General features: G+C 43.5%; 1 protein-coding gene across 1 annotated transcript in view; it reads left to right on the forward strand.

Annotated features, from left to right (window-relative positions):
* LOC124553913 (actin-binding Rho-activating protein-like) overlaps nt 1-16,036 on the forward strand; it is a 216,670-nt gene extending 200,634 nt beyond the window's left edge. The window contains exons 4-5 of the mRNA XM_047127935.1: nt 7,204-7,296; nt 15,679-16,036. Coding sequence (XP_046983891.1) covers nt 7,204-7,296; nt 15,679-15,762 — 177 coding nt within the window. The 3' untranslated portion in view covers nt 15,763-16,036. The remainder of the gene's footprint in view (nt 1-7,203; nt 7,297-15,678) is intronic.
* Nucleotides 16,037-16,318: the final 282 nt, after the last annotated feature.

Consider the following 16,318-nt stretch of genomic DNA (forward strand, 5'->3'; position numbering starts at 1 on the left):
ACGAATATAAGAACAGTCCTTCGAGAGCAATTGTTACGTCCATTTCACTTACAGCGTGTCCACACCCTGGAACCAATTGATTATCCACCCAGAGCACAGTTTTCGCAGTGGTACCTGGAACAGTGTGAAATTCGTCCTACATTTCCATCCTCTGTGTTGTTTACCGATGAAGCAAAGTTCGGGTGTGATGGAGTCTTCAACATGCACAATTCGCATGTTTGAAGCCACAGTTACTAGCGCTCATCAAGTGCGGTTCTTCGTTAATGTGTGGGTCGGTGTTGTTGGGGACTGTTTAATTGGGCCGTATCTGCTATCTAGGCCATTAAATGGCAGGCACTATTACAATTTTCTCGCCAGAGCATTGCCAGAATTGCTGAAAGACGTCCCGCTCCCTACAAGACAACGCATGTGGTTCCAACATGACGGGGCGCCGGCACATTGCAGTCGTCGTGTGCGTCGATTCCTGGAACGACGGTTCCCAGAAATGTTGATTGGCAGAGGTGGTCCTGTACCGTGGCCTGCTCGATCCCCAGATACGTACCCTCTCGACTTTTGTGTGGGGAGAGATGCTCAACCTTGTTTACGCAACTCCTGTTGCATCAGAAGAGGGTCTGGTTGCCCGGATAGTAGCAGCAGCAGGACCAATTCAGGATACTCCTGGGGTTTTTGCTCGTGTCAGGCAGAACATGATCCGCCGGTGTAACCTTTGTTTACATGTCAATGGAGGCATTTTGGAAAATCTGCTGTAATTGAAATTGGGTTATGTTAGTTTAAATACTCCTCATAGGAAAAAATGACATTAGGGAAAAATGTTTTGATGTCCCCTACAACCTCCCAGAGTTTGTCGGTTTAAATACTTTTCACCCTGTATTAGTTAGTTTCGATGTGGTGTCCTTATTCACAAAGGTTCCCCTTCCAGAATCTCTACAACTTATCGAAAGAAGTTTTGACAAAGAGATTTCAGCTTTATTCAAACATGTTCTGACCTCTACATACCTCTTATTTAACAACGAATTTTTTGAACAGACGGACGGAGTCGCCATGGGTAATCCCTTATCCCCTCTGGTGGCCAATTTATTCATGGAGCACTTCGAGCCGAAGGCGCTTGAATCTGCTGACTTGAAACCCACGGTGTTCTGGAGGTATGGTGATGATACCTTTATAGTTTCGCCCCATGGTGAAGATAACTTGCAAGACTTCTTAAGACATCTGGACTCCCTCCACGATCAAATAAAGTTCACAATGGAAATTGAAAAGGAGGGATGCCTTCCTTTCTCGGACATTCTGGTTCGGCGCAGAGTGGATGGCACTTTGGGACATGTTTATCGGAAGCCGACGCACACCGATTTGTATTTACGTGCAAATAGCTGCCACCATCCTGCCCAGCCGACGAGTGTTCTCCGAAATTTGAACCAGTCTCCCGTGACTTTAGTCACCTTAGCGCGTGATGTAACCGAAGTAGCAAAGGAGCATTTCCGTGCAGGTGCTTCGCGAGTGAAACGCGGTTTCTCAGCATCCTGGTGATGCCCTCGCGGCGGTCAAACAAACTTGGCATCATTCGTGCTACCCTTCTTTGTATTCTAGTATTTCAATGTCCCCTGTACGTCCGCACGAATGGTCTGTAAACAACCCCTTTTGTAGACTGACTGCATCTTACCAGTGTGCCACCGAGGAATCACTGCCTGCCAACTGCTTAACTTACAACTGAGCTTGTGGGATATATCCACGTCATGTCCTTCCAAATTGTTGCACACAGCTATTTTGTATGAGCTGACTGTAGCAAATGTGACTCGTTAACACCGCAGTCATTGGGTACTACGTCGTTTACGTTTCCAAAGACCCACAGCTATATACTGCCTATCTTTGCACCATTCTTAAATTTCATCAGGATTTGCCTGGCCTTTTTTTACAGCTTATTTCAAACAGTAATTCATGACGGAGAACTACGTCATCTGCAAAAAATCTGAGCTTATTTTTCATATTGTGTGTAAAAAAAAAAAAAAAAAAACCAACCTGTCAATCCAGTGAGTAACTTCGCTTGACACTTCACACGACTGACGACCGTAGTTTCGACAGTAAATAGTGCTGGTGGTGTTGTGTTGAAGCTCAAAACATATGGACTATCATACAATAACGGGACTGGCAACTAACGTGCTATACATCGCACTTGTTTATGTTGAGGCTCAAAAGGTACTTCCTGCACGTACTGTCGTTCCCTGCAGGTCTTCCTGTATTTCGCTACAATTTTCTAGCATTGCAACCCCTCTCTATACGACAGCATCATGAGCGGAAAGAGCCGCCCGGTGTGGCCGTGCGGTTCTAGGCGCTTCAGTCTGGAACCGCGTGACCGCTACGGTCACAGGGACGAATTCTGCCTCGGGCATGGATGTGTGTGATGTCCTTAGGTTAGTTAGGTTTAAGTAGTTCTAAGTTCTAGGGGACTGATGACCACATATGTTAAGTCCAATAGTGCTCAGAGCCATTTGAATATATATATATATATATATATATATATATATAGTGTTACAAAAAGGTAAGGCCAAACTTTCAGGAAACATTCCTCACACACAAATAAAGAAAAGATGTTATGTGGACATGTGTCCGGAAACGCTTAATTTCCATGTTAGAGCTCATTTTAGTTTGTCCACCTACGCTCAATGGAGCACGTTATCATGATTTCATACCGGATATTCTACCCGTGCTGCTAGAACATGTGCCTTTACAAGTACGACACAACATGTGGTTCATGCACGACGGAGCTCCTGCACATTTCAGTCGAAGTGTTCCTACGCTTCTCAACAACAGATTCGGTGACCGATGGATTGGTAGAGGCGGACCAATTCCGTGGCCTCCACGCTCTCCTGACCTCAACCCTCTTGACTTTCATTTATGGGGGCATTTGAAAGCTCTTGTCTACGCAACCCCGGTACCAAATGTAGAGACTCTTCGTGCTCGTATTGTGGACGGCTGTGATACAATAGGCCATTCTCCAGGGCTGCATCAGCGCATCGGGGATTCCATGCGACGGAGGGTGGATGCATGTATCCTCGCTAACGGAGGACGTTTTGAACATTTCCTGTAACAAAGTGTTTGAAGTCACGCTGGTACATTCTGTTGCTGTGAGTTTCCATTCCATGATTAATGTGATTTGAAGAGAAGTAATAAAATGAGCTGTAACATGGAAAGTAAGCGTTTGCGGACACATGTCCACATAACATATTTTCTTTCTTTGTGTGTGAGGAATGTTTCCCGAAAGTTTGGCCGTACCTTTTTGTAACACCCTGTATATATACGCTAGAAAATTGTAGCGAAATGCAACGCACACACACACACACACACACACACACACACACACACACACACACAAACACTCTGTGATCAAAAGTATCCGGACAACCGGACAACCCTGAAAACATACGTTTTTCGTATTAGGTGCATTGTGCTGCCACCTTCTGGCTGGTACTCCATATTAAAATGGTTCAAATGGCTCTGAGCACTATGGGACTCAACTTCTGAGGTCATTAGTCCCCTAGAACTTAGAACTAGTTAAACCTAATTAACCTAAGGACATCACACAAATCCATGCCCGAGGCAGGATTCGAACCTGCGACCGTAGCGGTCTGGCTGTTCCAGACTGCAGCGCCTAGAACCGCCCGGCCACTTCGGCCGGCTACTCTATATAAACGACCTCAGTGTCCATTAGACATAGTGAGAGAGGAGAAGGGGGCGTTGCACAGACCTCTCAGACAGCGAACGTGGTCAGGTGATTGGGTGTCGTTTGCGTCATACGTCTGTACGCGACATTTCCACACTCCTAAACATTCCTAGGTCCACCGTTTCCGATGTGATAGTGAACAGGAAATGTGAAGGTCCACGTGCAGCACAAAAGAGTACAGGTCGAGCTCCTCTGTTCACTGACAGCGACCGCCGACGGTCGTAGTGTGTAATGGCCAGACATCTATCCACACCATTACACAGAAATTCCATACTGCATCAGGATCCACTGCAAGTACTATGACAGTTCTGTGGGAGGTGAGAATACTTGGATCTCATGGTCGAGCGGCTGCTCATAAGTCACACATCACACCAGTAAATGCCAAACGACGCCTCGCTCGGTGTAAGGAGCGTAAACATTAGACGACTGATCAGTGGAAAAACGTTGTGTGGAGTGACGAATGATGATACAGAGTGTGGTGATCCGATGGCAGGGTGTGGGTATGGCGAAGGCCCGGTGAAAGTCATCTGCCAGCGTGTAGTGCCAACAGTAAAATTCGGAGGCTGTGGTGTTATGTTGCGGTCGTGTTTTCCACGGAGGGGGCTTGCACCGCTTGTTGTTTTGCGTGGCACTATCACAGCACAGGCCCACATTGATGTTTTAAGCACCTTCTTCCTTCCCACTGTTGAAGAGCAATTCGGGGGTGTATCTTTCAGCAAGATTGAACACTTGTTCATAACGCACGTCCTGTGGCGGAGTGGTTACAAGACAATAACACCCCTGTAATGGGATGTTTTGGAGCGCCGACTTCGTGCCAGGCCTCACCGACCGACATCGATACCTCCCCTCAGGTGTGTGTGTGTGTGTGCACAGGTTGTTAGGCGTATAAGTGCTGACGGTGTTATTGACGACTAAGGACAGTGTACTCAATAACATTAAATCAGTGTTTACTTCATTTGCAGATTAGTTATTGTACCTATCATGAGGAGTGCCTTTTAGGCTGGATGGTACCTCCAACTACACTACTTGCCATTAAAATTGCTGCACCAAGAAGAAATGCAGATGACAAACGGGTATTCATTAGACAAATATATTATACTAGAACTGACATGTGATTACATTTTGACGCAATTTTGGTGCATCGATCCTGAGAAATCAATACCCATAACAACCAACTCTGGCCGTAATAAGGGCCTTGATACGCCTGGGAATTGAGTCAAACAGAGCTTGGATGGTGTGTACAGGTACAGCTGCCCGTGCAGCTTCAACACGACACCACAGTTCATCAAGAGTAGTGACTGGCCTATTGTGACGAGCCAGTTGCTCAGACACCATTGACCGGACATTTTCAGTTGGTGAGAGATCTGGAGAATGGGCCGGCCAGGGCAGCAGTCGAACATTTTCTGTATCCAGAAAGGCCCGTACAGGACCTAAAACATGCGGTCGTGCATTGTCCTGCTGAAATGTAGGGTTTCGCAGGGATCGAATGAAGGGTAGAGCCACGGGTAGTGACACATCTGAAATGTAACGTCCACTGTTAAAACTGCAGTCATTGCGAACAAGAGGTGACCGAGACGTGTAACCAATGGCACCCCATAACATCACGCCGAGAGATACGCCAGTATGGCGAAGACGAATACACGCTTCGAGTGTGCGTTCACCGCGATGTCGCCAAACACGGATGCGACCATCACGATGCTGTAAACAGAACCTGGATTCATCCGAAAAAATGACGTTTTGCCATTCGTGCACCCAGGTCGAGTGCACCATCGTAGGCGCTCCCGTCTGTGATGCAGCGTCAAGGGTAACCGCAGCCATGGTCTCAGAGCTGATAGTCCGTGCTGCTGCAAACGTCGTCGAACTGTTCGTGCACATGGTTGTCGTCTTGAAAGCGTCCCCATCTGTTCACTCAGAGAACGAGACGTTGTTGCACGATCCGTTACATCTACGCGGATAAGATGCCTGTCATCTCGACTGCTAGTGATACGAGGCAGTTGGGATCCAGCACGGCGTTCCGTATTACCGTCCTGAAGCGACCGATTCCATATTCTGCTAACATTGTATCTCGACCAACGGTAGCAGCAATGTCGCGATACGATAAACCGCAATCGCTATAGTCTACAATCCGAACTTTATCAAAGTCGGAAACGTGATGGTACGCATTTCTGCTCCTTACACGAGGCATCACAACAACGTTTCAGCAGGCAACGCCGGTCAACTGCTGTTTGTGTATGAGAAATCGGCTGGAAACTTTCCTCATTTCACCACATTGTAGGTGTCACCACCAGCACCAACCTTGTGTGAATGCTCTGAAAAGCTAATCATTTACATATCACAGCATCTCCTTCCTGCCGGTTAAATTTCACGTCTGTAGCACGTCATTTTCGTGGTGTAGCAATTTTAATGGCCAGTAGTGTATATATGGTACAAGTAGGCCATTAATGTTTATTATCCTCTGGGCAGGAGGTCAGGCACTGAAGTGTGGAAGCGTGGACGAAAAATGAGTACTCTATACTGACAGGCAGAGCCCACTTCCTGGTGTAGTTACAGTGATGCACAAAACATTTGGCAGTAAATTACAACGTATTTTCTGCAAGACTGTGAGACATACTGACACAACACTAACACACTGACTTTGTTACATATTAAGGTGCTACAGATAACAATACGTAAACCTGTGCCACAACCCCTAATATTTAGTAAAAAGTAATGGTCCTAGAGTGACGTGACAGAAGTCGTAGTATTGCTCCTAATAGCCTGTCGTAACTCTTTTACTCAGGATAGTGGGCCGGAGTGGCCGTGCGGTTCTAGGCGCTACAGTCTGGAGCCGAGCGACAGCTACGGTCGCAGGTTCGAATCCTGCCTCTGGCATGGACGTCTGTGATGTCCTTAGGTTAGTTAAGTTTAATTAGTTCTGAGTTCTAGGTGACTAATGGCCTCAGAAGTTAAGTCGCATAGTGCTGAGAGTCGTTTCAGGATAGTGCAGTAACTCGATGCGACATCGACTCAACAAGTCCTCTGCAGAGGTATTGAGGCACGCTGCCTCTATAGCTGTCCAATGTGTTGCCAGTGCATTATTTTGAGCACGAACGTACCTCTCAATTGTGTCCCATATACGTTCGATGAGATTCATGTCGGGCGATCTGGGTAGCCAAATCTTTGGCTCAAATTATCCGGAATGTTCTTCAAAGTAATCACGAACAACTGTGGCCCGCTGACGTGGTCATCCATCAACATTACATCATTCTTCGGGAACATGACGTCCATGAATGGCTGCAAATGGTCTCGCTTACGCTGTGCAGTATCGCATAGCTTTCGCACCTCGACTGGTCAGCATTCCTCTGCTAACTGATTTCAGTCGATTTTCTGTCCCGCGGCTTATCTGACGTCTAAGGTTCAGATCCTTGAGTGGTATGCCTGTAATGTGCTGGGTGGCCCACGAGTTGTTCAGTGATCTGACTGATGACGGACGGATTTCTCGCTTGCAGATCTACACCTACATCTCCAACAAGGTGGTCGGGCTGCTGCTGAGGGCGCGGAAGCAGAAACTGGTCGACTTTGAAGGCGAGACGCTGTTTCAGGTGAGCCACACGTTTTTCTTATTGCTTTATTTCTTCATCCTGGCGAGATTGTGAGCATTACGCCCTCTCTTACGTCTAGCACTCTACACTCTTTATACTATGTTCACATAACGACACGTGGTTCTACGACAGTATTTCCCACTCTGCATCAGTTACTTTCTTAAAAATTTTATCCGTTATGGATGGGACGTCGTGGACGCTAAAATAATGTTGAAGTGTACTGAACCACCTCACACGTAGCAGAATCGCTGGAATTGAATTGGGATGGAGCAGGCCTTCATCGTGAGAACCGCTGTTATTCAATCTGTATATTGAGCAAGCAGTGCAGGAAACAAAAGAAAATTTTGGAGTAGGTATTAAAACCCGTGGAGAAGAAATAAAAACTTTGAGGTTCGCCGATGACATTGTAATTCTGTCAGAGACAGCAAAGGAATTGGAAGAGCAGTTGAACGGAATAAATAGTGTCTTGAAAGGAGGATATAAGATGAACATCAACAAAAGAAAAACGAGTATAATGGAAAGTAATCGATTTAAGCCAGGTGATGCTGACGGAATTAGATTAGGAAATGAGACACTTAAAGTAGTGAAGGAGTTTTGCTATTTGGGAAGCAAAATAACTGATGATGGTCGAAGTAGAGAGGATATAAAATGTAGACTGTCAATGGCAAGGAAGCGTTTCTGAAGAAGAGAAATTTAACATCGAGTATAGATTTAAGTGTCAGGAAATTTTTTCTGAAAGTATTTGTATGGAGTGTAGCCATGTATGGAAGTGAAACATGGACGATAAATAGTTTGGACAAGAAGAGAATAGAGGCTTTCGAAATGTGGAGCTACAGAAGAATGCTGAAGATTAGATGGGTAGATCACATAAGTAATGAAGAAATACTGAATAAGATTGGAGAGAAGAGACGTTTGTGGTACAACTTGACTCGAAGAAGGAATTGGTTGGTAGGACATGTTCTGAGGCATCAAGCGATCGCCAGTTTAGTATTGGACGGCAGCGTGGAGGGTAAAAGTCATAGAGGGAGACCAAGAGATGAATACACTAAGCAGATTCAGAAGGGTGGAGGTTGCGGTAGGTACTGGGAGATGAAGAAGCTTGCACAGGATAGAGTAGCATGGAGAGCTGCATCAAACCAGTCTCAGGACTGAAGACCACAACAAGAACAACAACAAAATTAAAAATATTTAAAATCTGTGGTCATTCCCTTGAAACTGTCTCTTCTTACCATGTGCTTCAATATCAGCCGCCCTGTCGGTAAAGTGAAAATAAAATACACTGAAGAACCAAAGAAACTGGTACACCTGCCTAATATCGTATAGGACCCCCACGAGCACGGAGAAGTGGCAACATGACGTGGCATGGACTCGATTAGTGTCTGAAGTAGTGCTGAAGGGAACTGACACCATGAATCTTGCAAGTCTGTCCTTAAATCCGCAAGAGTACGGAGGGGTGGGGATCACTTCTGAATAGCATGTTGCAAGGCATCCCAGATATGCTCCATAATGTTTATGTCTGGGAGTATAGTGGACAGCGGAAGTGTTTAAACTCGAGAGAGTGTTCCTGAAGCCACTCTGTAGCAATTCTGGACGTGTGCGCTGTCGCATAGTCCTGCTGGAAGTGCCCAAGGCTGTCGGAATGCACAATGGACGTGAATGGATGCAGGTGATCAGACAGGATTCTAGCGTACGTATCACCGGTCAGAGTAGTCTCTAAACGTATCAGGAGACCCATATCACTCCAACTGCACACGCCCCACGCCATCACAGAGCCCCCATCAGCTTGAACAGCCCCCTGCTGACATACAGCGTCCATGGATTCATGGGGTTGTCTCTGTATCCATACACGTTCGTCCACTCGATACAATCTGAAAGGAGACTCGTCCGACCAGGCAACTTGTGTCCAGTCATCAGCAGTCCAATTTTGGTTTTCACAGGGTGAGGCGAGCTGTAAAGCTTTGTGTCATGCAGTCATCAAGGGTACACGAGTGGGACTTTGGCTCTAAAAGCCCACATTGATGATATTTCGGCGGATGGCTCGCGTGCTGACACTTGTTGATGTCCCAGCATTGAAATCTGCACCAATTTGCGGAGCGGTTGCACTTCAAAAGTCGAGCAGCTTCCCATAAAGAGATACGTTTTTTGCCCTCAGTGCTCAGCCACTCTCTGGGCAGTAGAAAGAGCGACACATCTGGACAGTGGATGGCTGGAAGCGAGTGATTTGTGCTGACGAGGCGCGATAAACTCTGGTGCACTCAGATGGAAAGATTTGCGTTTGGCAGATGGGTGGAGAACGTTACCTGCCACCATGTGTAGTGCCAATTTTGAAGTATGGAGGAGGTGATGTTACAGTGTGGCTGTCCTTTTAGTTATTAGCGTGTGATCCCATCATCGCAGTAACAAAACGCTAAATGCGGAAAGATATGAATATTTACTGGAGAGCCAAAGAAAGTGGCACACCCACCTAATATCGTGTAGGGCCCCCGCAAACACGCAGGAGTGGTGCAACAAGACGTGGCATGGAGTCCACTAATGTCTGAAGTAGTGCTGGAGGGAACTATGAATCCTGCAGGGCTGTCCATAAATTCGTAAGAGTATGAGGGGTTGGAGATGCCGTATGAACAGCACGTTGCAAGGCGTCCCAGATATGCTCAATAATGTGCATGTCTGAGGAATCTGTTGGTCGGTGGAAGTGTTTAAACTCTGGAATAGTGTCCCTGGAGCCAGTTTGCAGCAATCATAGACGTATGGGGTGTCGCCTTGTCCTGCTGGAATTGCCCAAGTCCGTCGGAATGCACACTGGAACTGAATGGATGCAGGTGACCAGGCAGGATGCTCTCGTACGTTATTGACCTAAAATATTGTTAATTAAATCATACAGAATTTCGTTTTATTTACGAAATGGCTGTTACTGCTAGTTAACATGTTGTCATGGTCTTCAGTTCGAAGACTCGTTTGTTGCAGCTCTCTGTGCTGCTCTGTCCTCTGCAAGTCTCTTCATCTCCGAAAAGCGGCTGCAGTCTAGATCCTCCTGAATCTGCTTACTACTGCATTCATCTCTTGGTTTCTCTCTACAGTTTTTACCTACCACACTTGCCTCCAGTACTAGTCATCCCTTGAAGTCTCAAGATGTGTCCTGTCAACCTATAGTTAGTTGCCACAAATTCCTCTTCTCCCCAGTTCCATAATCCATGATTTTCTTTTGTTGATGTTCATCTTATATCATCCTTTCAAGACACTGTCAAATCTGTTCAATTGCTCTTCCAGATCCTTTGCTGTCTCTGACAGAATACAATATCATCGACAAAGATCAAAGTTTTTATTTCTTCTCTCTGAACTTTAGTTCCTTCTCCAAATTTTTTTAATTTTTTTTTTTACTACCTTCTCAATGTACAGTTCGAATAACTTCAAAGATATACTACTGCCCGTCCTCACTCCCTTCTCAATCACTGTTCCCTTTCATGCCTCTCGACTCTTTTAACTGCCATGTGGTTATTTTACAAGTTGTAAATAGCCTTTCGCTCCCTGTACTTTACCTCTGATACCTTCATAATTTAAAAGAGTGTATTCCAGTGAACAGAGTAAAGCTTCCTCTAAGTCTCGAAATCCTATAAAAGCAGGTTTGCCTTTCCTTAACCTATCTTGTATCAGATTTCGGCTTCTGCCAGTTTTTCCATTCTTTTATTAAGAATTCGTTTCAGAATTTTGCAACCATGCAGTGTGAATTACTATTAACATTTCCTTTTAAAGAAGTTGAATAATTTCAAATGCATTTGTAATGGAGGTAAATTAAAGCTTTACTCACTATTCTCAATAATATACAGGGTGTTTATAAATGATTATTAGGGTTTTAACGCTTTATTATACTCATTATAATAAACTTACAGTTATAAATGATATGTCAAATGAAAGAGCAACTCAGTTTTACCAATAATCTTATAAATGTTCATTTTCAACACCGTTTGTCACACGGCACACATCAAGTCTATAGCCGAGTTCTTCCCAAACGTTGATAAGTGTGTCTTCAGTGATTGCAGCAACAGCTGCTTCAATCCAGTTTCTTAATTCAGGCAGGTCTGCTGGTAGTGGATGCATGTGCACACGATCCCTGATGAAGGCCCAAAGGAAAAAATCGCATGGCGTTAGGTGAGGTGAACGTGGAGGCCATGTAAAACAAGCCCTTGCGGCCTATCCAGCACTCGGATACAGTGTAGTTCAACCAATCGCGTACTTTGCTATGCCAATAAGGTGGCGCACTATCTTCCTGGAAAATGAAGTTCCCTGGCTCATCTTCTTCCAACTGAGGGAAGAGCCATTGCTCTAGTGTATCAAGATAAGAAGTGCCAGTTACAGTAGGTTCACCAAAAAAGAAAGGCCCATAACCTTTCCGCCGGGATACGGCACAGAAAACAGTCACTTTAGGGGAGTCTCGTTGCATTTGTACCAACTCGCGAGGATTTTCTGAGCACCAGATGCGCACATTGTGAGTGTTAACATGTCCACTAAGGTGAAAGGTCGATTCATCACTGAAGACAACATGATACAGAAAGTCTTCATCGTCATGAAACAACATTTCGTTTGAGAAGTTGGCGCGTAATCCATGGTCTGCCGGCTTTAGAGCCTGTAGTAACTGGAAACGATAAGGACGTAGTTGAACGCGTTTTCTTACAACTTTCCACTCATCATGGGAACTTGTAATTCACGACTAGCCTTCCGGACTGATTTCTTTGGGCTATGAGTGAACTTGCTCAACAGTCTCTTCACTAACTCTTGGTCATCCTGTGTTCTTCCTTTTACAAAGGCAGCCGGTAGCTGCAAATCGATGATACCCTCTACGAATGTTATCGCTTGGAGGATCACAACCGAACTTCAGCTGGAACGCATGGAACGCACGTTGGACAGTAACTACAGACTCGGTCTTTGCAAACTCCAAAACACAAAACGCTAGTCGCCATCTTCTCTAGTACCGCTGTCTAGCGGTTTGCGGCGGAAACATTGCGCGCTGTGCATGCGCACTGGTGTCAAACACAACTGTTTGAATTGCTCTTTCATCTGACATATCATTTATAACTGTACGTTTAATGTAATAAGTATTATAATGCGTTAAAACCCCAATTTCATTTACAAACACTCTGCTTTATTAAAAGTTTTATGATTTTGCATGCTGTGAAGAGGTTTAAAAATATATTCGCTGCAAATTTGAGAACTGGTTTCTGCGTCGAAGAGTATAGATGTCGTCCTATTGTACATACATACGGGCATGAAGTGTTAAGACCCTCACGGTACTAGTTGACCAATGCTGCTTGCCTGATACAGTACTATATATGTAGCTGTACCCTTCCTTATTCCTCTGAAACTGGAACTAATAGGCAAATTAATTCTTTACTTTCCCAGAGATTGGAGCGTTCTGTACTGTGAAATATTTTCGAAATTTTTAGAATATTGTGAAGTAAAAATGTCTTTTAATGAAGATATTGTGAAAGTGAGAGAAGCTGCAGATGAAATCAGTCGATTCATTACACAGTGAAATGTCGAAGGTGAGGTTGAAAGATGTGTGCTCCCCCTTGTTCAATCTTGTGATGTCTATTTGTATAGGCAGATGAGAAATCCAATAAAGCATACACAAAACTGAAAAAAGAGAAACAAATACCTGTGAACACTGTACAAAAATACAGTCAATAGAGCATCATCAGCTATCGTCATCAGTTTATAAAGAAAGAGATGGTTTTCATAAATGTCAACAGAGTATGTTTTCCAACAGACCTTTTTAAGAAAAGTTGTTCATGTAAAGAATGGTCCATTTTTCTGAGTTATACAGTGTTTAGTAATATACTTTGTTTGGAGTCTTTTAGTGGTTTTAGGTTCTGTCAATTTTTTCTTGTTATTGCTCCCTTGCATTGTGTCATACTAGAACTTTGTTTTGTAATGATGTTATAAATTAATTGCAAATGCGTGCTGTGGCTACTGAGCCATTGTGTACTATAAAATTGTGTTATATACGTAATGTACAGTGGCATCACTAACACAAAAAAGATGCGTCACCTGGTCCCAGTTTATCCTGTTTTTTGCAGTCATAAATTGTCACACAGAACCACCAGTTTGGTTTACATTTTGTTTCTTTGTGTGAATATTGTATTATGAGTGGTCTATGATTTTACAATTTTTAGGATTTTGTACGTCAGTAAGTATAAACGGAACCCTTGGCCTTCTTTCTGTCTGTCCGTCCAGTAGTTCAAAACCCTTTTTTCTCAGGAATGGGTACTCATAACAAGTTGAAATTTATGTCACATATTAAGGTCTATGGTCCCCTGGCGATGTAAAAAAGTGAAGCAGCTTTGTCAATTCAATCAAAAGATCCGGCCACTCATTAAAACCGATACCGTACCTCCTCCTGACGTATCACCTTGAAATTTGGCAGTAACAAAGGTTTCACAGTAGAAGTAAAAAAAGAAATCCAAAAATCGTTAATTTATAATTATATCAAACCAAAAATAAAGATTTCCTTTGTCATTTGTTATCTGACTTTTAACTTAAATTTAAAACCTTGTCGAAAATGTTGGAATACTTCAGATCGATATCTTGCCAGTATTAGTATCGACAACAGCGAAAAGCCGTCGAGATGGTCGATTCTTGGAATGAATGAACTGTATATGTACGTAATTAAGTTCACAGAGTACGCGAGTCTAATGGGACCTGGCCAATTTTTCGTTCCCGCCCCTCTTTCTCTTCCCTGGTTTGCTTTCCTCCGTGATGCTAATTGTATCATATATGGTTTATGTACTGTTATTATGCACTTGTTTTTATTGTGTGTATTTAGGTTCAGGGTCAGGTTTCAGTTCAAACTTGTGTATTATTTTATTTTAATTATCAAGTTGTTCATTTTTTAAGTGGTTTCAAACAGCATCACTCTACCAACTCAGTCTGTAAGTTAAATTCCTATCAGCTAAGTTTTGTAATGCCGCTAATTGTATCTTGCATGTTTCATGCACTATTGTGTACACTGTTCTCTTTATAAAGTTTTTAGTTCTTATTTATGTCTTTACACTTGTTATCCACTTTCTGGTTTCACTATCACATTGTTACGTTATTTATGCACGCACAGCATAACATCCAGCTTTGTATACACATGCCACATGGTGATATTACACACACACACACACACACACACACACACATACACACACACACACAAACACACACACACACATACAGATATATATATACTCTCCGCTGACATTCCTGGAAACTTCTATTTCTTCAGAGAGCCTGGAAGTGTACCAGGCATATCAGATCATTTCATTATAAATTGATGACAACAGCTGATGATGCTCTATTTGTTGATCGATAGTACTTCTATACAGTTTCACGAGAATCTGTTTCTCTATTATTTGCAACTAGATAATTTCACCTTTGTATATACTTTATTTGATTTGTCATCTGTCTATAAAAAAAGTCATTACAAGATTAAACAAGGGGAATACACATATTTTAACCTCGCCTTTGACATTTTACTCCATAATGGAACACGACTGATTTCATCTGCAGCTTCTCGTACTTTCACAATATCTTCATTAAGAGACGTTTTTACTTCCTAGTATTTTAAAAATTCCAATAATATTCCATAGTATAGAATGCTCCAATCTTTTTAAAAGTAAAGAATGAACTGGCACGCTAATTCCAGTTTCAGAGGAATAAGGAAAGGTACCACTATGCACATAATGCTGTATTGGTCGACTACTCCCATGAGGGTCTTGACACGTCATGATCTTCTGCCAACATGTATGTCTTTATGCTTGTTATGCACTTTTTGGTTTCAGTATCGCATTGTTAAGCTATTTCTGTGGGCACAGTGTAACATCCATATTTGAATACTAATGCCACCTGGTGATATATTTATATAAACTTGTTATGATCTTCTGATGCCTTTACCTGACGTTAAGTGATGGCATTATCACAAAACAGTTGGCAGCTCAGTCTGTCGCCTAAATCGTTTGTACAGAGTAAGAACAGGAGGGTGCCTGTAACACTGACTTGGGGAACCCCAGACATCACTCTTGTTTCGCAAGATGACTCCCCATCAGTAACTAGGAACTGTGACCTTTCTAGCAGGAAACTATAAATCTAGACACACAACTGAGATGATACTCCATGTATGCACAATTACACGAGAAGCCACTTATGATGAATCATGTCAAAAGCCGTCTGGATATCTTAAATACTGAGCCAATGTGAGATACTCATTACTTTGTATTTCACAATAACGATATTTTCCACATTCATGTTGCGTATTTGAGTCAGAAGATTTATCTCTTTGAGGTATTTCATTATGTTCAGTCACAGTATGTGCTCCAAAATCTTAAGTTTCTTTTTTTTAATTTGCAGAGGAGGGATGACGATGTGCCAATAGTGTTGCTGATGCCCCTGGAGCAGGTGCGAGAACACTTCCGCAAGCAGGACGGCGAGTAGGCAGCAGAGGCTCTGAGCAAACATGGCCGCCCACGACTTTCCAGTGGCCGCAGTGTTACTGCTGACACCACCACCCGTCGATGCCGTGCCACAATAAGGCGGCCATCTTGATCCGAGAAGATTTTGTAAAATGTCCCCCTCCACTTGATAGACCTGGGCACTATGGCCACAAAAAAATTGCAGGGACAGTGTGAGCCAGCACAAACCACATACTGGGGAAACACTTTGCAGCAGAAGGCTGTATGTAACTTGTCTAGCATGAGATTCTCTGTATACTTGTATATATATATATATATATATATATATATATATATATATATATAGAGAGAGAGAGAGAGAGAGAGAGAGAGAGAGAGAGAGAGAGAGAGAGAGAGAATGTCATGCTAGAAAAGTGACATACAGCCTTCTGCTGCAAAGTGTTTCCCCAGTATGTGGTTTTTGCTGGCTCATATATATATTCTCCTCTTCCCTACCATTTCCAGGGTTTTGCAGATTTTGTTTCACTATGTAACTGTGTGGATGGATGCTCTTTCAGGTGCCAGTCACCTAGATCACC

Source organism: Schistocerca americana, chromosome 11 (assembly GCF_021461395.2).
Source record: "Schistocerca americana isolate TAMUIC-IGC-003095 chromosome 11, iqSchAmer2.1, whole genome shotgun sequence".
In the NCBI taxonomy this organism is placed as follows: domain Eukaryota; kingdom Metazoa; phylum Arthropoda; class Insecta; order Orthoptera; family Acrididae; genus Schistocerca; species Schistocerca americana.